Source organism: Anabas testudineus, chromosome 7, assembly GCF_900324465.2.
Source record: "Anabas testudineus chromosome 7, fAnaTes1.2, whole genome shotgun sequence".
NCBI lineage: Eukaryota > Metazoa > Chordata > Actinopteri > Anabantiformes > Anabantidae > Anabas > Anabas testudineus.
Genome location: NC_046616.1, coordinates 17385250 through 17409713, shown reverse-complemented (window position 1 = coordinate 17409713; position 24464 = coordinate 17385250). Strand labels below are relative to the sequence as shown.

The 24464-nt window shown below is 40.5% G+C and overlaps 2 protein-coding genes across 4 annotated transcripts; one reads left to right on the top strand and one right to left on the bottom strand.

Moving 5' to 3' along the window:
• The first annotated feature begins 206 nt into the window (after window positions 1-206).
• Window positions 207-9987, top strand: syn2a (synapsin IIa). Its single transcript, XM_026367007.1, has 11 exons — window positions 207-731; window positions 5594-5651; window positions 5758-5849; window positions 6085-6241; window positions 6346-6435; window positions 6582-6644; window positions 6779-6921; window positions 7011-7085; window positions 7265-7367; window positions 7488-7634; window positions 7722-9987. The coding sequence occupies exons 1-11, from the start codon at window positions 391-393 to the stop codon at window positions 7854-7856; spliced, it is 1404 nt and encodes a 467-aa protein (XP_026222792.1). The 5' UTR covers window positions 207-390; the 3' UTR covers window positions 7857-9987.
• Window positions 9988-13664: 3677 nt separating this feature from the next.
• Window positions 13665-24455, bottom strand: raf1a (Raf-1 proto-oncogene, serine/threonine kinase a). Of its 3 annotated transcripts, XM_026368985.1 has the most exons (18): window positions 23234-23824; window positions 21317-21540; window positions 21016-21128; window positions 20793-20895; window positions 20521-20678; window positions 19971-20060; window positions 18832-18985; window positions 18254-18373; window positions 18083-18107; window positions 17414-17529; window positions 17149-17266; window positions 16911-16995; window positions 16582-16758; window positions 16453-16499; window positions 16252-16370; window positions 15974-16105; window positions 15052-15186; window positions 13665-14956 (listed from the first exon to the last, which is right to left on the bottom strand). In XM_026368985.1, the coding sequence occupies exons 2-18, from the start codon at window positions 21515-21517 to the stop codon at window positions 14816-14818; spliced, it is 2034 nt and encodes a 677-aa protein (XP_026224770.1). In that variant the 5' UTR covers window positions 21518-21540; window positions 23234-23824; the 3' UTR covers window positions 13665-14815. The 3 variants fall into 3 exon arrangements, with proteins under 3 accessions (XP_026224770.1, XP_026224769.1, XP_026224767.1); XM_026368984.1 differs by lacking the exons at window positions 18254-18373; window positions 23234-23824 and adding an exon at window positions 24437-24455; XM_026368982.1 differs by lacking the exon at window positions 18254-18373 and having other exon boundaries at window positions 23234-23807.
• Between the last annotated feature and the right edge of the window lie 9 nt (window positions 24456-24464).

Here is a 24464-nt window from a genome sequence, read left to right as displayed (position 1 = left end):
GGAAAACCCCTTTATTTTCCATGCTGTGGTTCAAAAAAGCATGATGCCTGTGAGGCAGTAAAAAATGGGGGAGGGGTAGGGATGATAGACTCGCCAGTGAGTGAGAGAGAGGAAGGGACGAGAGGAGGAAAGAGAGGCACAGTCAGAGCATCATTTGCAGTGGCTGAGGAAGGCACGGAGTAAGGGGATTGGCTAAGGGGGAGTGTAGCGTCACTGCCAGTGTGGGGGAGCTCTGAGGATGCTCCACTGAGCTGGGAGGGAATACATTCGTTGGGAGTTTGCATAGAGAGCTCAGCCATTATCAGCTGCACACTGAGAGCAGGGACTCCTCTGCAGAATCATTTTCCACACCCAGTGCTTGTTGACTTTTCTCCTCTCTCCTCTGTAACCATGAATTATCTGCGTCGGCGTCTGTCGGACAGCACCTTCATCTCCAATCTGCCCAATGGCTACATGACGGACCTCCAGAGGCCTGACCCTGCTCAGCCTCCTCCACCTGCTTCCACCACGCCTGCTAAGTCTCCTACAACTGGGCCTACACCTCCAGCCACTTCCCCAGCTCCAGAGAGGAAGCCCCAGCCAGCTCAGTCCACTGGTGCAGGCTTCTTCAGCTCCATCACCAACGTTGTAAAGCAAACAGCTGCCTCAGCAGGACTGGTGGAGCAGACCCAAGTCACGACACCTAAGAAGTTTAAGATTCTCCTGGTCATCGATGAACCCCAACAGGAGTGGTGAGACAATATCTTGACATAGTCATTACGAATCATTTACAGTATTTTCTTTGTTAGCGCAATCATTAATGTCAGTTCTCCTCATGCTTCCTTTTAATGTAGTAGTTATGTAAGGGTTAAAGTGCCACTGAAACAACATCTGTATGAAGCACCCTGCAGATGTGAATGGGCACTGCTGCTGTGGTTTGATGGTGGAGCGTGCCAGTGTTACAGTATTACATAGAGGCAGCTAATACTTAAGCAAACACGGCCCATTGATTCTCAGCAGTAATGACATTACACCAAGATGGAGGATTTTTATTGTCCTCTATTCTCTCTGTGTTGCACTAAATGTTATCTGGAATAATTTATTTTATTATACACAATGAAACAATTGAAAGTAAGGCTTAGATTGATTTGCCTGTATAAAATGTTGGGAATTAACTTCAATTATTATTATTATTATTATTATTATTATAGTATAATCATGTAATGTGGCATTTTACCATTCTTCAAATGGATGCTCCACAGTTTTTGTAGAAATGGGAAATGCACATTATTTCCCTGTAGGTAGACTAAATACTCTCGTGCTTCTCCTCTATCAATGGGGTTTCCCCCTGCTCACTGATAGCAGATCACATGACATGCTCTGCACATGCATATATAATCATAAATGTAACAACAGGTTCCCTTTACTCGATTGTTAAAAAAACAGTACACATTGCAGTGCACATTCGATAGGCAAGTTAGAAAATGAATGGAGAACAAGAATTGAAAAAAATCTTCTGCATTGCTGTTTTTCTTAGTCTGCTGGGAGAAAAGATCATTGTGTCATTAATTCTAAGAGTGGGCTTAGATTAAGGCATTTAAGCCATTACACTGACAGTCAGGGTCCTGGGAGATCTTACTCAGAGGTGGCTTAAAACAAGCATCTTTGTCAGTCTAGTGTGTAAGTAGTTAAAAACGAGAATGCAGACTCATATCTTGTCAAATAGTAATGAATGTGGCAATTCTGTTAGCACACCAATTGCACTTGTTTACACAGCTGACATATTTTCCACACCAATGTGTGCTAGAGCTCTGCAGCTCAATAGTACAGTGGATACCCCGCACATCTGTCCAGCTCATCTGTTTGATTTCCATTGCATCCTTTTTTATAGTTTGTATGGTCCTTGCTAATTACCATCCAGATGAATATACATGTGTCAGTGAATGTAACTGAATCTACTCTAGTAATTTCTCCCAAAACGAATCAGACAAATACGAGGATCAGCTTATAGTATCCTTTTTATCCTGTTTATGTGTGCATATGTTATGTTATATAAATACAACCTTAATCAATGTTAACAAGATCAGACCCATTAGCAAGATAGATGCGAACCTCGTGCGTTCAATCGTTCCACAGTTGTTAGGGGTGAAAAGAAAGTCTCTTGTTCAGGAATAAGGATTACCATGTCATGTGCCAGTAAAGTGACACTGATCTGCAGTTCTGGCAGAGGAACGCAATATAATACATTAAAAGTTTAAATAAAACCATGTCATTTATCAAAAGTCACTGCAATGAAGAGTGATGAGTAGGCTGGAATGGGAGTAAGATAATGTTTCACACTTCATCATGTTTTTTCGCTGTCTCTACTTAACAAGTTCTGATATGAAGCAGTTCTTCTGCATTTGATAAAAATACAGCATCATTTCCTTGTCCTACATTATTTCTGTTGTGTAATGCAGTTTATTCTGTAGGTTACTTCATGATCCCCACAGACTACTGTTGTTCTTAATAGTTCCTTGCTCTGCACTGTATGTCTACGACACTTCCAATTGGCAGATGAGCTAATTTACTTAATTCAAAAGGCTTTCTCTGTTTGAGTGCTGCATCTATTTTTCATGGCTACTCAGTATCGCTGAGATGGGAGTTGTATACTGTTTGTTCACTGTGTTTGGTTTGTTTTGGTTGCTTTATGGTTCCTTTAATTTAGTGGTTATAAGTCACCACAGCAGTGCAAATCAGTCTTGGTTTTCTACTTCATTCACATTTACAGTGTTGTGCTGCTTGTAGCTGACTACAGTTATAATACTGCTGTTTCAAAATGGCACCATTTGTACAAGAAAATAAGGAAACGAATAACGCATCAGCAGAAAAGCAAAGATACGTCGACAGCAGCCAGAATGAAAACAAAATGTACAGTAGCTGGTGGCAAGCTATAAGAAAGCAAAGAAGGCAAAAGCTTTTCTTTCTTTCAGGTTTAACACACCTCGAGCCAGAGGGCTTGATTATGTGCTGTTTTTCAAAGCATGACAGGCTGTTTTGAGACCTGCTGCCAAAAATGAAAACCAGAGTGATGAGACCTTGTGGCCCCCCCCAGACGGAGAATAAAATCAAGAAGCGTCCTTCTAGACTAAATGCATCAGACCAAAGAGTCAGCCATCGGCTTCTATTTATCAGATCAACCTAGTCCAATCACAGATGAGTTATATTAAGTATATGCTATCTTTATTTCAGTCTTGCTCTTTACATGAGGGATTTTGTGTAAAATACGGTATTGTTGTACATCCATGGCACCACTCAGACTCACCTCATTGTACTGTTTATATACTTAGTTACATGATATTCCTTGTGCAGTAAATGAAAAGTGGAATCTTTATGATATAGGGAGACAAAATGCTTACTTTACCATTGCTTGCATTCTGCAAAACCTGCAAAAACATGCACTTGGCGAGAGCTTGGTACAAGTCAAAATGTCAAATTTCAAGACGGCTTCCAAATGCAAAATGAATTTTTTAATTAGTGATGAAGAGGACTGGACTGTGTAACAGGTTGCGTTAAGCAGAGCAGCTAAACGTGTTGGATGAAATGTGTTCTGATAAGATCGTGTCAATAGAGAGAGAGGCTTTTCTGTCATTCCGCCAATATTTTCTACTTGTTAGATGAGGCTGCCAATCATCCGGAAAGATTTGGTTTGTTCCAGAAATGCTATAAATTGCTCTTATGACAGGAGGAGCAAATGGTACACTGTCTTACTTATGAAACTAATGGCTTAGCTGCTTCTTTATGCCTTCTCTAATGTAGCTCAGTTTGAAGTAGAAATGATAAGATTTCTTTTTTTTTTGTGAGTCATTGTTTAAAATTACAAAAAAACAAAACAAAAACAGGGCACTGTTTTAATTGGGGTCAGAAACAGAACAGTTCTGTGAGCTTAACCTCATTCAGACATTACCAACATGTGAGAGTGAATGCTGAGCAGGCTAAGTGACGAGACATTAAAATTCAACAAAGGCTCCCGCTCACCGAGCTCTCGGATGAATCATCTGAATAACAAATTCGTTCACAGCATAATGTAATTTGGTAATAGCTTTCACATACGTAGCAGCCTTCAACTATCAAAGACAGTGCTTCGTTTTTCATTGTATTGGTTTAGTTACTCTCAGATCCGCAAAAAGGCAGAACAGAAGCTTTGCTAATGTAGAACTGTAATGTCCTTGGTTTTCATCTCATCTTACCATGAGGTGACAGCAAAAAACGTATTTATCTTAATGTAATGTATTGAATGATTAGTTAAATGTACTGTATGATGAGGTATTCTTTGAATGTGTGGCTTCTATTCTGAGCTGACCTGCACTCAATACACTGATAAAGCATAGATCAGTCATACAGTATAACGCTACACTCTGTGCGTTCAGCATCCTGATGAAATGAAATCAGAGGCTTGTCATTTTCATCTTGTATGTTTCCTGTTGTCATGTTTTGGAAACACTGTCATCTCTCATATATAACGTGTATCGGCAATGCATTCAGCACAGTACAGAGTAGGCTTTTCATCCTCCCAGATATTGGAGCAGTGATTCATATTTTAATTCTTGTTTTCCTCCACAGCCAAATAGATACCCATGCTCTAATTAGATTGAGAATGAATTATTCAACTTACGTCTTCGCTGAATAGGAAGGGAGTGCAGGATATGTGACAGCTGGGTGATATAAACTAAGAGGAAGTGAGAAGTCCAAAACATGTTGGCAAAATATCATCAGTACTGCCATACTAAAACATGGACAATCTACAAACTCCATTTGAACAAAGGTTTCATAATGTTGTCATAATATTGCACTGCAGTAGATGGTTGTTAGTGTACGTGTGAACTTGAACTGTGGAAATAGAAACCAGAATGGAAACTTCCTCCATGGCAACTCGAGGAAATAGAAAGGGGAAGAGCTTAGAGGGGGAGCACCGTTAGTATTGTTTTATTGGAGATGCCCTAAGTAGTTTCTACTGTCAAAGCATATGAGGTCCAGACCCTACTCATCAGTGTAGGAAAACACTGCAAATAAATTAAACACACTGCTTCCACTGGCACTTACTGTGTGGCTTAGTTGGTTATGAACACTTTATAGATACTGCATGTCAGTATGGAAATGCAGATCTTATATCTCAGGGGGAAACACATTTCCTCTTCAGCTGTAATACAGAAAAAAGACAAAAAAAAAAAAGAAGAAAATCCAGATGCTCTCTGTTTTTAAAAGTGCTGAATCACAAACCAAGGAAGATGAAGCCATTTTCTGAAATTGTGAATCTGGTGTGTTAAAGATGAATGTTACCTCACTGCATCATCTTTTATTAACCCCGCTGGGTGGTTAGTGGACCAGGCAGTAGGAAATGCTGTGGAAAGCTGTAAAATTATACAGTGTGCGATGTTTTCTCTATCCTCTTTGCCAGATTAAACCAAAGATGCAAAGAAGTGCTAGAAAGACTGTGTATCAGCAGGTGGAAGAGCATGAAAGGAAGGATTTGTGCTTTTCATGCCACCAAACAAGTGGCATATGTTGAACAGTAATGTATATTATAGGTTGTACATAATTATTAGCGCTTATTCTCTGTTTCTGTTTAAACCAGGGCAAAATTATTCAGAGGAAAGAAAGTACATGGGGATTATGACATCAAAGTGGAGCAGGTAAGTTTCACCAAGGAAGTGATATCCCTTTAAAATACTTGCATGAAACCAATAGAGTCGTTTAAGGACTCTATCCTCATATGCTTCTCTAATCACAACTCCTCAGGCTGAGTTCAGTGAGATCAACGTCATGGCTCACGCCAACGGGACCTGCAATGTTAACATGCAGGTGTGGAGAAATGGCACCAAGGTTATTAGGTGAGACTCACACGCACAGACACACCAACACACAAGAAGATGGAAAGGAAGCTTTATCTTTCAAAGCCAAAGGCTATCTATGCACGTTACAGCTCACTGTTTTGATCAATAGCGATGTTGTGTAATCCACCTACAGCACAGACTGCCTGAAGCTTACTCTCAGCTTTTGCCACAGCTTCTCGTTGTTGCGGCCAAATTTTTTTTGTCACATCTATGCTGTTATTTTGTTTTCTAGGTCATTTAAGCCAGACTTTGTCCTCATTCGCCAGCATGCCTTCAGCATGACCCAGAATGAAGATTTTCGCAACCTGATCATTGGTCTTCAGTACGGCGGTGTCCCCAGCATTAACTCCCTCGAGTCAATCTACAACCTATGTGACAAACCTTGGGCGGTAGGCACTTAGCAGTCTGCCAGGAGTAGTTTACTATATTTTATCAGGGGATTTACATTTATACATTACCACATATATGATTTATTTACTTTTTCTGTCCCTAGTTTGCCCAACTCATTAACACCCACAGGAAGCTGGGTGCTGAGAAGTTCCCCTTGATTGAGCAAACCTTTTACCCAAACTACAAGGAGATGGTGAGAATCCAGTCTGTCCACAGAATTTCAGAATTTGCATTTGACAAATTGCAAAAGCAGGATGACCTCCTGCAAGTTTATGGCTGCAGGACAAAGCTAGAGAGCAGATATTTAGCAATAACACACATCATGCTTTGTGATTTTAGGTAAGCATGCCAACCTTCCCTGTTGTTGTGAAGATTGGACACGCCCACTCCGGTATTGGAAAGGTATAGAGATGATTTTTGAAAGAATGCATTGTATATTTCTCTATCTTCATAATATAATTATATTCATCATGTTGTCTACAAGACAAGAAGGAAGGTAGTGCCAGATGCCTCACATCTAATGTTTTTGTGTACAGGTGAAGGTGGACAATCACAGTAAGTTCCAGGACATAGCCAGTGTTGTGGCTCTCACCCAGACATACACCACCACAGAACCTCTTATCGACTCCAAGTACGACATCCGAATCCAGAAGATCGGTACAGACTACAAAGCCTACATGTATGTATGATGGCACCATTGTAACTCCAAACTCTGTAAGTGAATGAGAAATGGAACTTTTTCAAATCTGTGTGCTTTACACACTTAAGGAGAACATCTATATCTGGTAACTGGAAGACCAACACAGGATCAGCTATGCTTGAACAGGTGGCCATGACTGACAGGTAAATGTTCAATAAGAATGCCAATGCCACAATGCAATCAATATACTAAACAACACACCAGGATTCATTAGCAAGCTGCTATTGGTGTGCTAACCTGCTGTGTTTTATTGGAAACCATAATCAGATTGTAGTGTCTTTTAATGCTTCCACTGGTTTTGAGTGCTCATTGTTTTGTCTAGGTACAAGCTGTGGGTTGACACATGCTCAGAGATTTTCGGGGGTCTGGATATTTGTGCAGTCAAAGCCATCCATGGGAAAGATGGCAGAGATTACATCACAGAGGTAGGAGTATCGAATTGTCGGGTTTGAATGATAACTTAAAATATTTGTGAATATATAAAAGACTACTTAATGGTGTCGACATCCTCTGTTTCTGTTGAATCCCTCCACCCTGTGGCACAGGTGGTGGGTTCTTCCATGCTCTTGGTAGGGGAGCACCAGGCTGAGGACAGGCAGCTTATTGCTGACATGGTGCTGGCCAAAATGAACCTGTCTGCAGAGAAAGAAGCTAATGCTCCCCAGAGACCTACCACCATACAGCCATCCCAGGTATAGTAACACAAAGGCACAGGACCAACACATTCTCAGAAAAGAGACAGGAGACGACATCTTTTTTTTTTTTTTTTGTCTTTTTAGGGAGCTGGCCAGAAGGGGGAGATTGTGAGTGAACCCACTAAGAATGGTGCTGGGCGCCCCCCTCAAGGTTGTCTGCAGTACATTCTCGACTGTAATGGCGTTGCAGTGGGTCCAAAACCAGTCCAGGCCAACTGAGTCTCCCAGGAGATGGGGTGAAGTCTCAGAGTCCAGATGACAGTGACGTACAGTACCTTAGCTGAATTTCAAGCGCAGGCGTGTGTGTGTGGATGCTGAAAGCTAGAATCAGATCTTAGTGATATGAGCGCAGTACAGCTGAGGACTGGCCTGGACTGTGTTTTTAACTCTATGCAGTGTCAAAATGTACTGTCTACTTGTTGACCTGTTGATTTGTGTGCTTGTATAGGTCACCTACGTTTCAGTAGTTGTGCTTTTTCTTTGGGATCGTCATTGATGATGTAAAAAGCAAATTGTGCCTACACTGAGTTCAGTGCTGCTCTGTGCTACCTGTTTGACCAAGCTATGAATCGTTCATTTGCCCCTTTCCCATTTCTGTTTTCTATTGTGTACCTTTAGATATTGTTCAAACTGTGGACTATCGTGCAGTTTGAAGTTCGTGTATATCTCAATACGTATACAGTATGTGGGTGTGTATGGTTGTAGTGGTGTTTATTTTCATATTTATACTAATAGATATTTATTTTGGTTTTGCATGATTGATAACAAAGGCAGGTGCAAGTCAGTTATAAATGTCCGACCAAGTGGGATGTTCATGTAACATCCTTGTTCTATCTGAGCTGTGTTCTTTGTGATTCATGCATTGTGAATGTGTCAGAAGAGATCCATATTATTATAAAGGTTCTGCAGGATATATGTATTCATAACCAAACGCGCATTAACACAGTGAGTGGACTTTCCTGCATATACATACAACAGAGACATGCAGTATGCTACCTTTTGTTAAGGTTCATTTTTTCATCCACAGTGTCACAAGAAAAGAGATTATTTAGGAAATCTGTAGAATTCAAAAAGTATAATAAATGAGAATAGTCTAATATTTATTAAAGGGTTAATTATATAAGATGTTTTAAAAGTGTCTGCACACACAACTTAAATATATTTCTATAATTTTGAACCAAAGAATAAATGATTTGTTTTCAATAACAGCCTTTGCACTCGAGTAAACCACGGTGTAAATATAAGCAAGGGGGCCGTTAGCGTGTCACACGGAGTGTGCAATTTCATCAGAGAACACAGCTTCTAGACAGTAGTTATGTTTTCAAGTCGCCTGTCGTAAATCGTATGCCAGTGAACTGGTGCTGTATTCAAATAGTTGTTTTTGCATTCAGTTGTGTGAAGGCAGACATTACGGCTGATAATAATACAATGTATAATGTATGATTTGCAGTGAGAGTGTCAGATATCAAGCTGGATATTGGTTATTATGGGGATGTTGCTATGACAACAGTGTTCAGTGCTCTGAGATTCAGTGTGGACTTTTGTCCGGACTACTGCCATTCAAACATTCAGCACGTTCACTCTCATCACACTCTTCCTGTAAGCTCATGGAAAGTGCAATACAAATATTTGTTTTTTTACTCAATAATTTCTTCCATCGAGTTCATTAAAAAAGCTATAGTCACATCCATACATTGTATTAATTTAAAACCTTCTTACTCAAGCATCACAATCACTTGATTTTTGTCCAGTGACTTTAGTGGAGGCCAATTCATATACAGTATCTACTACCCTGAATGGTGAAGCAGCTAAATATCAACCAAACCAACTGTAAAAAGAAATCTGTACCATTTCCCAACACTTTGTCTGTAACTCTAGTACAAAATATGTTCAACAAGTTCAGTGTGCAGTTCTTTTCCAAGTTGTATAAAGCAACATTGTATCTGTGAACGTATCCTTGTAAAAGCCATGCCTGAGGCTTTATGAATGTGTTGTTCTGTTTACTAGGAAATATGCCATGACATTGATTTCCAAGGGAAGAACATACAGCAGAGATACCGCAGTGTGTTAGAGCTGCATGGCTAAGCCTTGGTTCAGTGATTGTGATTGTATCTTTGATAAGTTATAATTGGATGTGTTTATTTGGCCATTGTGTTGAGGTAAAATCTACTATGTCTTCAGACCTACAGGACTGTAACTATAAAGGGCAATGGTAACTAAATATATGTACTTTTCAAACTGGTGTAGGACTGTTTAAATCAAGATCAGACTACAATATGTGAAAGAAAAAAAAATTCCATTCTGGATATTTCTCCTGTGTCACTGGCAATAAAGCTTCCTTTGCAATATACTTTTGGTCTCCGTCTTCATATCTATCAGCTTGTTGGCGACATTTTATCTTCAGGAAACACTAATGGTCAGTGGGATTACAGATTTCATTCATTACACAATGAAGTGGGGAGGCCAAACTGTTACTGCTGATCACACACACAGCATAATTTCCAATGCATGAAGAGATATTTATATTGTGATATCGTTAACTTTGTGGTTTCTGTCTTCCTGATACTATATGTAATCGTGTATTCTACCTATTAGACATGAGAAGATGTTAAATTACATATAAATGCACACATCCAACAGCCTTTTATTTATTATTCTGTTTCCATAGCCAAAGTTCCTGAATATCACGTTATCTCTCTGAAGTTAGGGCTCCCAGTGGATCCCCAGGGATTGCTTTAACAAAGGCCTGCTCTAAAGTTGACCTTCAAATCTCCTGCAAAGAATGTAAACCCAAAGCTCAGCCCTGCAGCACAGCTGTCTCATTGTTATTTAATGAATTATGTGTTATTAGTTGATGGTGAAGTTGCACCGGACTGCATCAGTTTTTAAAGGTGTCTCATTTTTTTGTCCTTACTATTTACATAGATGACCATCTTCAATTGTAAAACATACGATTGAATCAACACCTCTAGAAACAATGACACTCTTGCATCCATGTAAAGGTGTCTGAAAACAGCTTTCTTCTTAGTCATCAGCATACACGTGCACAATGGAACAGATTATACACTTTCAAACATTAAAACACTCCACAGGCCCATTTAAATCAACTAAACATATAATCTGAGTATTTCTACTGCCAACAGCTGATGTGGCACGCTTTCTGCTTACAGTTGACCCATGAGTAACTAACATGTCTGCAGATGCCTTTCTGTGTCACGGTAGAAGCAGCTCAAATACAGTGGAGCTGGATGACAGCACATCGCACACATATCACATCTGTTATTTGTCTAAGAAATGCTCATGATTCATAAAGCAGATTCACACTGTTTGCTTCAACAAATATCAGCAAACATCTCCCACAGATAAAATATGCTCAACATTATGTGTTTGTCAGGCTTCCAGGTGGTAGTGATGTTTTACCGCTCATAACGAGCCCACACTGACCTGGCCTGGTGATAGAAAAAAGCCACCGAAGAACCCAGAGGAGTGGCACTGTGTGCCCCGAAGCTCCAGCTGAGGAGCTTCCGTCTAGACTCCTCCCAGCTGTCTGCCAAGCTGCTGCACAACATGAACAACTTGTGTCCTGTGGGGGCACGTTGCACTGTCCATCTGCTGAGGAATGCAGCGGAAGAGATGTCGTTATATCGAAGGAGAATGTAAAGGTGACAGATGATCAACATGGGAATCTTTAGATGTTATGTAATGCACCTGATTATTATTTAGAATTTAGAATAATATTATATTACATTGCATTACATTGCATGATTTGTTGGTTTGAAATTGACCAGAATAAACTGAGGCCAAAGTTTCTTTCCTGTTTTGTTTGTTTTGTTTTTCGAGTTATTCCAATCATGACAATAATGATTCTTCTGTTCATCTACTTATCATGAATTTCAGTTTTGGTATAAACACTGTCAACATCACCGGTTTCAATGGCACTTAACTGTGGACTCCTCACACAGGATTCCTTGTTGCCATCTGGTGGTAAAGTGGAGACACAAGAGCCCTACACTCAGTATCTGTGCTATTCTGGTTACGTAATCGGCCTCCTGAGCTGTGTGCTTTCCGATCATTGCAGAATTTACAGCATGGTGCATTAAGCTGTGATCGTAAATCACATCATAATCACAAACTAACGTTTATATGGATGTTAAACTGATGGATGCCGTAACAGAGAAGCAAGTGGCAGACCGTTTTTTAATTGATTATAGGTTTTTATAAGCATATTTATAATCAGCTGTGTTTGTCAAATTGTATTAGTTTATGAAGTGAAAAATATTCTTGAATGATTTGTGTGGTCCTCTTCAGTGTAGTAGGATTGTTATTCTTTACTTGTATATTTCCATCTACATTTTGGATACAAATATTAACACAATCTAATAATAATAAATGTCAGAATTTACTTTTACTCCAACACATAACACGTAACACATCTGAATTCCTTTTCCCCATCACTGATCATTACGCACCCACTAGATGGAGATGTTGTCGGCCAGGGGAGCAGGATGTTTGGGCTCCACTGATTTCATTTTGGCCAGCTAGTGTGGTTTGTCAGGCTGCAGAAATAGAACGGATAAATACATATAGCAAAACTGGAATAAAAATAGATGAGCGGCGGTCAGGCGATGGCTTTTCTCTTATTGTGTTGCTCCACTTTTAATGACACCAGGCCCGTTTTACCCTGTAATGGAGCTTTTGGAGACGTGATCCAAATGAGATAAAGCAACTAAAAGCTTCCATCATGTTTCTTGCCTCAGGCTCAGTGCAAACAGCCATACATTAAAAAATAAACAGCTATTCTCTTATATTTAGAGCAAGTATTGCCCACATTTACTATAAATTTACACTTCTGACTGAACCAATTCATGCGGCTCACCCGAGCAGGAACTACACGTTGGGTGTTTACACTAAAACAGAATATAACTCTGCTCTCTCTTTCCACCACTTGTCCCTCCCTTGCTGACTGACTGTTGTTCCACTGAGCTTGCCAGTGGCTATGTAGTGTGCAGTGGCATCAGCCAATGGTGGAATCCCCTGGTGGCGTGTCTGGACTGGATCCCCTGTGAGGTTACACCAAGTTGCCACTGCTACAGCAAACATTACACCCCGCCTCAAAGTCTTGCACATGTGTGGGATTTTACTGGTGAACAAGAAGAGAAGCGATGTAATCTGATGTCAACTGTCCACCTGACCTGCTTCCAGTGTTGCATTTTAAAATGCTCAACTGATCTGCATCATAACTGAATTCACCCTTTTAAATAATTGTCAAAATTGAAGTGTAGGGTATTTAATATAAAGTAAAAACAAACACATTAGACTATGTTGTTGCCTTAATGCTACAAAGTGATTAGGCCTGCGGTTTCCAGGTAATGCTAATTGTATGTATGTATGCATTTTTTTAAATAACATGGTTCCACATGTTAAGAATTACCTAAACAAATGAGAAACCAGACTGTGAAGTTTCATAAAAACAGGAGAGGGTAAGAAGAACAACAATGCAAAGCATAGTTTCAGCTTACGACAGTGGTTGAGAAGTACATGAGAGCCGTAACAGTAATAACAGAAGGCACAGCAGCTGTCCTCAAAAGATAACACCAAACACAACTTGCTATTTACAAAACCTTGCACTGAAAAACGGATGAGCACCCTGTATGTTTGTGTAAGCCCAAATACTGAAAGAAAAGATGACTCCCAGTGTTGAGACGCTTGGCAGATGTGACAATGATCTCACCCACACTGCAAAGGACAGACTAGAGTTTTAAAATTAAAACTATGACCTGCCCAATGATGTGCCCTAACTTAAATCCAGCTGAAAACAACATCTGGGGTATTTTAAAGGTGTAGGTAGAACAACACAATCCCTCCAGCTAAAAGAAGCAGTGAAGAACGGCAGAACATCTCTGGACAGACTTGTGGGTGACTGGTGTTATCCAAGCCCAAGAGGATCAAGTCTGCCATCAAAAATCCTTGTAGTTTAGTCAAGCATTCTTGTTTGCTAAGAAAATAAATAAAACTATTAAAATGAACATGGTTTTAACAGTTTACTGATACTGACCAGGTGTGTACACAGTTTTTTGTATGCTGTATGTTAGCTGATAAATGTATTTTCATCCCATATCACGTTTTGACAAATTTAACTTAATTTTATTAAAATATCGAATAGACAACTTTCTCAAGTTCACAATAAAACGTTTAAACTCTGGAAAGAGACATGATAAAAGAGACATACAAATTAGTTTCCAAATCATTTTAAATATTTAAGACCACTGCCAAATGTCCAGCTCATGATAACCAACCCATGGTAAGGACTGATAAGAATGTGTTTCTATGGATCAGTTTACTCAGAGCTATGAAACCGCTGTGTAAACTGTTGAAACATAACCATTGCTCTTGCTAAAATGTGCAAATTCAACATTTTCCATCTTCACGTATGCTTGCTGCCTGACAGACTACAATTCCTTCAAAAAAAAAAAAAAAAAAAAAAAAGAAAGAAAAACCCAAAAATAAAGACAATAGGAAGTCAAAGACAACAACAAAAAAATAGACAATTTCCCATATCTACTCCATTATCATTTAAGACAATGCAAAAATCACTAACTACTGTGCAACTAAATGGACTACATCCCACTGCTTTGTTTGTAATAACAAGAAGAGAAGAGGTGAAGTTGTGCAGGATCTTAGTTGGCAGGTAAGCTTTAAAAGGTCCTCTTCATCAGAAACCAGGCGGGCAAGATAGAAGGTTGTACTTCACATCACAGAACCCAAATCAAGAGAGATGTCTTCCTCCTCAGCTTCCTTCAGTGTCCATTTATCACTTAAGTAGATGGTGTAGGGGCATCTATTTACAAACTTTACTGAATGCATTGCCAGCACAGAGGCCTTGCATACTTCTTAATACCACAAGTGACAAGCAAGGCACCACCTCAGTGTATCTTTTGCCAACCTCTGCATATGTGCATCCCACTGCAATCCATCATCACTCACTCCCTTCCATAGTCGATCTCTCCTCTTTCCCTTGCATAATTTATTCATTAGCATAGGTTCATATATGCATGTGCGTTTAGGTCTATATTGGGATCTATGTGTAGAGAATGTCGGTGTGCTGGGCATTTTGGACTATTTCTCACAGGTGAGAAGGGTGAGGAGGGTGAGGAGGAGGGGCAGTGCTGTCTGAGCCTCTAGAAAACAAGCAGTCTGGTGGAGGTCAGGGTACAGGCATTGATATCCTCGGTGTGAGAGGCTCTGTGCAGGGACGGCTCTGAGGCACTGCGGTTTATCTTAGGGAGGGCATGCTGGAGAAGTTCAATTGAGGACAAAATCTAAAATAAAATACATAAAAGAAAAATAAAATAAATATTAGACAAACAATGATGATTGATGCATGATGTCTGCATTTACCAAAAGAGTAGCTCACCTGCGGGAAGAGTGGCCTCTCGTCCTTGGATTTCTTGATGCAGTCAGCAACCAACCTTTTCATGGCCTTTGGGCAGTTCTTATAGAGCTTGCTGAGATCTGGGGACAAATAGCCTCTTCCCACCATGAATATAATCTGACAGGGAGAGAGGAGAGTGAGTGTGTGAAACACCAATCACCTTTGACCAGTGCTAAATCAGCAGTCTGTTTCAGAGACTCTTTATAAATATGACCAGTGAGTTTAAGGTAGGCATCTGAAACACTGGAGCTATTGTAAAGAGCAGGATTGCATGATGCTGCAGAGATAAAGGATAATACCAGTACTCTAGGTTCTTGCCAGGTCAGCTGAGTGCAAAGTCATTCTACAGTATCAAGGAGAATAGAAGCACAACAATGGATCATAACAGTATTTATGGACACACTCTGCACAGCAACTTTAGCCTGAACTGAATTCAGACACAGTAAAGTGAAATGGACACAGAGCCAGGCACGATCCAGACCAGGTCTTATGGCCTTTGGGAGGACGAAAAACCACAGCCACAGATATATGCAAACCCATGCACCCCTTTTCTCACACACGTACAGGGTTGTGTTACGAGGTCTAAAATTAGGTCAGTGGCTCCAGGGTGCCCGCCTCTGTTCCATGGTGGGCCTTAGGCCAGCTCCACAACCCCCTTCAGACAGCAACCTAGTGTCTTGCTGCCTGACACTGGGACCCAGGCAGGGACCACAGCTTACAGCTCGACTTAACTTGAGCAAATCTAACAAGGTAGCCAAACTTGTAAGGCTTTAGAATATTTTAGTAAACCACTACCGAGAGCCCAGAGGACAAAACGCTCTCATCTTAATAATATTTGCATGTTCTGCAGAACCCAGCATTAGACTACTGTCACACAACATACAGCATGATGTGAAAACTTTACCTGATCTCTATTTGCTATCTGGGAGTATGGGAGCTCTCCCGTCATGAGCTCAAAGAGAACAATTCCATAGGAATAGACATCAGACTGGAAGCTGTAGGGATTATTATCCTGCATCCGGATAACTTCAGGAGCCTATGGACATGCAGGAAAAACATTGACGCTGAAGGAAGGAAATTTTAAATTGTCTTTATTTGTCTGTTTATTATGTCTAATAAATCACAAAATGTCTCAATATAGTTATTTTAATGCTGTAGTGAAACTAAAGTGGTGTTACTGACCATCCAGAGAATGGATCCAGAGGGCTGCTCTACCTGGTGGGAGCCACTCCACCTGGCCTTAACTGTTGCAAGACCAAAATCCCCAATTTTCACCGTTAGCCCCTCATGCAAGAAGATGTCTACACCACTATCAAGGAATTTTCTACTAAAACCACATTTCAAGTATGTTTAATGCTTTTATCTGCAGCTTAAAAAGGATACTGTTGGACTTCATGTCACGATGAATGATGTTCTTTGCATGCAGATAGCTGAAAATGATAACAGAAATTAGATTGTTTTTTTCCTCCTTGTTTATTTTCCTCTGGATTAATGTTGTTTGCTATGCCTTACTCCATGCCCTGAGCCGTCTGCCTGGCGATGTCTATGAGCTGGATCATCTTGAAGTTTGTCTCCAGCACATGAATATGTTTGTAGAGGCTGCTGCCCTCACACCACTGGGTCACAATGGCCAGGTTGTCCTTCGTCATGTAGCCCATGAACAACAGGATGTTGACATGTCGTGTTTTCCTGCAAGAGAGGCAAGGAGGAAAAGGAAATCACCAAAACAAAGATAAAAATATGAGATAAAGATGATGTAACTAAAATGAAACTGTTTGCAACTGTCAAAACAGCTGTTGGCCAGCTCAAACACTGTATTCACGCTACCCTGCATATCTTACCTCAGAACAGCCACCTCATTTCTGAACGCCTGGAACTGCTCTGGGGTGGGGTCAGTCACCTTTAAAATCTTCACTGCTACATCACCTAGAACAGAAATACTGTACTTAGCCACTTACTCAATTATCATTCTCCAAACATTTTGTGTGTTATTTTAAAGTGTAATGTGTAGAATGAATATGTCAAATTGTTAAGAGTTACAGGTGAAGGTGTCCTGCTACATCTAAAATGCATTCCTACCATGCCATTTTCCTTTATATACAGTTCCAAAGGAGCCTGAACCAATGCGAGAGTGGAGGTACACCTCGCTGGCCTCGATCTCCCAGTAGTAACTAGAGTCCCGCTTGTCCCGAGGCCTCTGGATGAACAGGAATCAAAATGATGCGAGATACACAAACTGAACAAAAGCACATATCCATAATGCAGCACACTCTCACAGATTGCACTAATGTGTCTGAATGCATTCACTGTAAACCCAAAATGCAACACAAGTTATGGAACTTACTATTTTATTTTTCTCCTGAGCATTGAAGGACGGGGCCCTTTCTCGCTGGGCAGGTGCAGGGGCTTTGGATTGGGACTGGGACCAGCCTGTAGGGCTCTGATTCGGGGAACTCCCAGCTTCAGGGAGTTATAAAGAAAAAAGAATTATAAAAAAGGTGGAAGATTGTGGCCACAATTATTACCTAAACAACATACAAGGATTTATATGCAGAGAACTATAAAGTGTGTCAAATAGCAAAATGAAAATAAAAGTACTCAGGTCATTCTTTTTATCTGGGACATTTTTTCTAAGACTATGAAAAGCACAACACAATGGTAGTTCAGTGTGTTTAGTTAGTGATTATTAATTGTACTTTCAAATACAAATTAGCAGAATGTAATCATTCATTATTACCCTCTACTGCTTACCTTAGTTAAAAACTATTAAATGTAAGTAGACCTCAATTTTAAATGATGTGATGACAAGCAATGAGAAAAGGGAAGTGGAAAGACAGCTATTTCACAAAAGGAAGTTTGAAGCTTAACACCTCTATATTTTCTATGCTTTTTTTTTTTTTTTTTTAATTCTGTATTCAAAGCTGAAACTCAGTGAGGTTGAAGACAAGAGTTGTTATTTAGCCATAAGATAAAAAAAGCAATAAAGCAAGTGAAATGCAGAGCAGGTACTTACCTGAGTCGTGATTACGCATTGCATCCTAGAGAGACAAAAAAAAACAAACAGACACATTTCTGTTAGCTTGTTCAAACAAAACTACATGATACAACTACAAGATCTGAGCTCAGATAGCCTGTTTGCAATTCATGACATTTTAGACTGCACACAGACACTCTGCTTTCTAACCTTTTCTGGATTCTCAGATGAGGCCTCAACAAAAGACTGGGAGAAGTGCACAATACCTACTTTCCTCTTCAGCCAGAATCTACGGCACCAAGAGCTGGGGGAGGTATTCAGCCAGTCTAGCTACTCCCCAACAGGGTACAATACAACAGGCCAGTGAGGACAAGAGGGACAGGGACACAGTAAAGGAAAGTGAAGAAGGAACAATGACAGGAGTGATGCTCAGGTTTCTACCTGGACAAATAGGGGAAATATTCTACAAAGCATGCAAAACCGATGAGTTGATTATGCAAAAGAATGTTGGCAGTAAAAAAAGCAGAAACTAGAAATGAATAGGGGGAAGTCACATTAAAAAATAAGCAAAAATAAGATGCCATCAGGGGAGTTACAGATAAAAGGCTCAGCCTAGGTGTGTTATAAAGTAAATAAGATAAGGTAAATGTTATAAAAAAGGCAGACAGAAATAGTTGAAATGTCTGAGATATATGTCAGAGGGCAACATCAGTCAGACAAGAGATATTTTAGGAGTGCCAGCCCTAACCTATAGGAGTGTCTCAGAGGCCCATATGGTGTGTAGTTACCTCAATCATGCTGCTGTCTACAGGCAGGGTAGTGCTAACCATGTGAACGTTAGGTGTAGAAGTGGAGCGCTGCCTCTGAGAGAGACCACCACCTGTGGGTGGGTAGGCTGTGGAGTAGTTGAAGGCATGAGGGGTGGAATACCGGTGGGCTGAGCTGCGAGGGCGAACACAGATCACACATTAAGATTGAGCAGCTACCATTTGTCTAAATGACATATATATGCAGATATAGCAGAAAAACAAACACTGAAGTCTGTGACTTCTAAAACAGGGCTGCTGTGGGTAAGATGGTGGTGGAGTGGCTTTCATGCTTCATGTCTGTCACTTTCTACATTGAACTGTCGACTGTTGGTGAAAAACTCCTACCACACGAGCAAAACCAACAAAACACATACTACATATAATACATATATACATACATATACATATATATGACTGGTACCATATTGTAGCTGCTGGTAAAATGGGTATAGAGGAACTCCAGCTGAATGACATATGTAAACAGAGATCACAAGGAATGCACTCATGGAGAACAATCCCCCTTTTGGCAATACACAACCATGTTTCAAAAGAGTATTTGAGATCGCTCTGCATGGAACAACTTGATACTTTGTGAGTGCTAATTTGGCAGCTCAGAGTGCTTTTTAACCATTTTAAGTGCTCCTGAAACAACAGGCTCTTTTCACGCCTCTCGTTACATCAGGCCTTGGACTGGTAAGCCCCCATTAAGCTGAGAACGCCATTAAAAACAGGATTTTATTCAATTAAGATTAAGACTCTTTAGAAATGAGAACCATGACTGTGTTGCAGAAAAGCATGATAAATAACAGGCAATTTGAATATCTTACTAGAAATGAGCTGTGTTTTGATCAGGTGGCTATTTTTAAACTACATATTTAGTCCTACCAAGATCCATGCAAGCATTACTGGGGTGACAGCATCTATTACTTGGACGTCACTCTTGACAAAAGTCTCGGCTTCAAACAGCAACAGTAGCAAAAACAACATGGATTACATTTTTGTATGCTTCACTTGCAGCTGATTGTGAGGGATTTATCTCTTATGTGAACTAATTTCACATAATAAAAGCAATAGGAAGCTATGGCCTGGACAGATTGAGGATATAAACATTGCCTCACCTTGGAAACCGTGTTAAGGATTCTCTCATTCGCCTGGATGTCAGTGGTGGCAGCGATGGGGCACTGCCTTCACCTGGTGTTGGACACAGACTAAAGACAGAGACAAAGAGAGAGTGAATCGCTTGTGCCGTACAGTGTGTGGAAAAGTCCAAGTGCTTACTCAAATAACAGATTACTATGCCAAGCTTAGAATGGTCAGCTAAAAGGGCTTATCAATGATCAGATCTTTGATTACTGTCAGTCCTACATTCTGCATGCAAAACAACATTAATTTGCCTCTATTTTTAGTACTAATATGCAAAGCTATACACACAGGCTAATACCTCATTCGGAGACCTATGATCACTAGAGCCTGCCTTTCCTCTTTTTCTTAACATAATTTCTAATGCACTACTTCAAATCTAATTCAATTTGAATTTCTATCCAAAGAATCAGTTTAGAGTGGTAAGTATGTCTGCAATGTAAAGTTTTATTATAAAAATGTATTGACAAGTTACTGGTGGCCTTTTTTTTGGACATTATGCTCTTATTTCAAAGTGAAAGCACTTACAGGAGTTGTCTGATATTGCTCCAGTCCACACACATTGTGGGCACTTTGGTGCTGCAATGCTCATGGAATTTGTAACCGCATGTTTGGCAACGGAAACCGTTCAACAAAAACTTCTGGCAAATATCACAGAAGGCAAGCTTCAGATATGTTTTCCGAACCTGAAAATGACAAGAAGAAGTGTGCATTCATTTATTTAGCAGTGACTTGCCTTTTCTTTTGGTTGTGTTACATTTGCTCAGGATTTATGTCCTGAAAGTGCTTCGGGTACTCACAAAATTATGTGTCGTCAAGGGAACATGATCCAAAACCTCCACCAGCAGCTCTTCCCCGATCAGTGTGGTGGAGTCGGTATTCCAATCCATTCTTGACTTTTTACTGATACAAAAATTGAAGATTAACATGAAAGCAGGCACAATAACTGCAGCAGGTTGGACTGTGTTCTTCACAAACTCTGATCTTATTTTCCTACTTTTGAAACAACAGTACTGAGCTCACCTCCTCTGTCCTGGATGCAGCTTGAAGACAGCACAGCACTGAGGCTGCAGACCTCGAACCTTTAATGCTTTAATCAGACAGTTGTGCAGTGTCATACCTGGTCGCACGTTTACCTGTGGGACAAAATTAAACAAGATTTCCCTTTTGCATGCAATAACACGTAAGCAGTCCCACAAGCCTTTAGGAAAATGGTGTACCAAACCAATATTTTTAAAGACTTATTGGAACTCTTGGAATACAGGGTTGGGAAACTCTACCAGGCATTTCGCCATCAACCCACCTGCAGTGGAAACAAACTCACCACAGTGCGTTGCTGGTTTGGGAGGTAGACACGGATAGTGCTGCTAGTCTTGGAGTCAGGCATCTTGCTGTCATCTGAGGAGCGACGCTGGCAGGGAAAGCCCTGGACCATGGTTGGTGAAAGACATGGGCCCTCAAACGCAGGGTCCTTCATTCCGAAGCCGTTGCTCAGAGTCTTCCACGCTCCCTGGAGGTGCTCCATTAGTAAATAGTACTCTCAGTGGTCTGAAAAAAACATAATACGTCACGTACATACGTCAGTAATGAGTCTGTTTGAAAGCTCACAAGCTGATATCCCCAAATGACTTCTTTATCAATATTACATTAGGTCTGATATTGGTGAAATGCACGCACGAAGTGCAAAAAATACCCTGCAATTGAAAAATAATGTAATTTACTTCAATATCATGAAAAGGAATTTCACCCACTCTTCCACACGAAATCCTTTACATGTTACTGTATATAAAGTAAGTGTTTCAATTGGTACTTTGACATCTGTCCCTGGAGTATCAAACACCCTGTAGTTTTGAAAAGTAGTTTCATAAAGTTTGTCGTTTTTGTTCCAGTGAGACAGCAGCTGTTTGTGGTGACTTGAGTGCATGTCCGCTACAATGAACAGCACGGCGTTTTCACAGCAGGTGAAAAAAAAAGAAAAGAAAAGCTAAACAAAAGGTATATTTGGGCATGGCATCAAGAACTCGTTTGACAGAATCTACAAACGTCATCTCACCGACGCAGATGTCCTGGATGATGGCGCAATTAGGGCCACTTGAGTATGTGAGCAGCAAGCCTTTCAGCAGTGTGACAAGAAAAGTAAATAGAACATATAGTACACCGTGAGCGGTTTAGTTGTCTCATGTGCCCAGAATAGCACAGGTGAGAAATATTGACACAAAAGTGACTTCTACTGGGGTGCAACTTTCTTTTCCATTTAAGAGGGAGCTGCAGAGCAATGCAGACACACTTACACACTCAGTCAGAGAGGATCTCAGGCCAACACACAAATCAGTCATTTCATTTACAGCATAGACAACAGTCTTCCTCCTGTGTATCCAAACAACTGACAACTAATAGTGGCCAGGCTACATTCAACACACAGTTGATGATCACACACACACACACACACACACACACACACACACACACACACACAGACCCTCATGAAAGAAAAATGCATGTAATTCTTAAAATAGCAATTGTCATTTGCCTGCAGTTTTCAATACACACTACAGCAGATAGATATGTGTGGTGTCCCCTCCACCTCCGTGTTCAGATGTGTTAAGCTAGGTTATGGTTGGAGTCAGGTTAAGCATCATAAAGGACTGGCATGAACATGGAACAGTATCAATACGACGACTGTGAAGCCTGCAGTTTTTCCGACTTTACTCCCGGTCATTTGCTCCACATCTCAGTCTACGGAGCCCAACACTTTACAAACCAGAGGGGTTGAATTCACATGAGAGTTTTTTGCGAGTCGACTGAAATTTCCAAAGTGAGAAATGTCGGTGATATCAATGTCACCAGGTTAGCATGAATTAGGAGAGTTTAGTGGGGAGGCTCGGAGTCCCAGTACCTTAATACTTCTTACTAAAACTAAAACAACACTGCCACTAGTGAAACGAGTGCTATTATTTGCACAACCACAAAAGACATTAGCAGCTACGTGAGTTTTTATGAAGGCCTGCTAAGTCCAGTCACAACTGTGAAGTTGCCTGTAGGCCCCTCACAGGCGAACTGGATCGTTAAACTTCAGTGCACAGCGCTGCTCAGCCTCCATTCAAATTTCACTTGTTCGGACAATGCACTTTCCCGGTCGTGAGTTTTAATGGAGAAGCGGTTTCGTAGTCGTAAATGGCATTTCAAAGTGAATCCAAGGTGTCCACCAAACGTCGGGTGCGTGTAGCCTGTACAAACTTACCAACAGAAGTTAGTGAAGTTGTGCTCCGCCATAACTTCAGGAAAAAGTGGCGTCGGTGACATCATCATATTTGCAACGCATTCAAAGAAAAGAGGAAAAAGTCGAAGTTGCAACAAATATTTAAACTGTATCAAATAACGCTGCGTCCACTTAATCAAGCGCTACTGTAACAAATCTATTTCACCCGGGGGTCTCTTTTACAAATCACTGAAAATAACAGAGGAAAAGTTTTATCTCTCGGTCAGGGTAAATGCGAAAAAATCCGTCGGACCCTCAAAGTGGCACGACGAGGATCTCTTTAAGTCCCGTGAAGCACTTTCAAATTAAAACTCCCAAAGTTGCTGGCTAATGCCTCGTGTTTCCAATCAATATTTACGTCGTTCGGGAGAAGGTGAAAAGGTTTGGACTTGGTGTCGTGCGTCTGTCTGACGCCAGTGACTGAAACAGGACCTTGCAGTCATAACAAGAGTTGCAAGCATCAGTCACACTGCGCAACTTTAGCACAAATTTAAGCCCTCCCACTTCACTGTTGCTGCTTTGCACCTTGCTAAAAACGAGTACACAGTTTAAATGTTTGTGTCTTAATATCTGATCTTTTTTTTTTTTACATATATATCCTACGGTGAACTGCATGTACAGTCCTAATCTATAGGCGATGTCCTGTGGTTGCCTGTGTTGCAGTCCCAGGACCTCGTCCTGCCGTGGTTAAAGATTTCATAAAGCCTGATGCATAAGTTAGATTAATAACGATTTTGAATAGGTAAAGTATTAGTTGCAACTGTATCTTTTGAAAAGCATAATACAGACCCACTACCGGTTTGGAGCAAGGGAGTAATCCATTATCAACTCAAAGTGCACCACCCTCTGGACACTTGGGGGCAGTGCAACACTGTAGTCGTGGAAGTAATTGTATTTATTTTTTATTAATATTATAATTAAATCTTCCTCATATACATGACAGTAATGTTTTTCACTGTCAACTCACTGTCTGTTCAAAAAGACAGTTTAGATTTTACGGCATGTAGGCTACAGTCAGAGAAAAAGTTTCACATATAGTGAATTGGCAGAAACACCTTAGTTAACATGTTTCCATATGTTAAAACAGGGTTAAACATAAGCCAACTTAAGTTAGGAACACACGCTCTTTTTTTCCAAACTGGCTCTGAAACAGTACCGCTGTGAAACTGAACCTTCTAAACTCACCATGTGTTCACCATCTCTGTAGCATCCC

Bases quoted from the DNA above. Each gene is read 5' to 3' on its own strand.
- raf1a (XM_026368985.1), bottom strand. From the start codon at position 21,517: ATGGAGCACCTCCAGGGAGCGTGGAAGACTCTGAGCAACGGCTTCGGA. The intron at 18,374-18,831 runs GTAACTACACAC...GTTGGGGAGTAG, and splicing joins TAGACAGCAGCATGATTGAG to CTAGACTGGCTGAATACCTC. The intron at 16,500-16,581 runs GTAAGGCATAGC...TATCATTTTCAG, and splicing joins CAGACGGCTCAGGGCATGGA to CTATCTGCATGCAAAGAACA.
- syn2a (XM_026367007.1), top strand. From the start codon at position 391: ATGAATTATCTGCGTCGGCGTCTGTCGGACAGCACCTTCATCTCCAAT. The intron at 6,436-6,581 runs GTGAGAATCCAG...TTGTGATTTTAG, and splicing joins ACCCAAACTACAAGGAGATG to GTAAGCATGCCAACCTTCCC. The intron at 6,922-7,010 runs GTATGTATGATG...TACACACTTAAG, and splicing joins ACAGACTACAAAGCCTACAT to GAGAACATCTATATCTGGTA.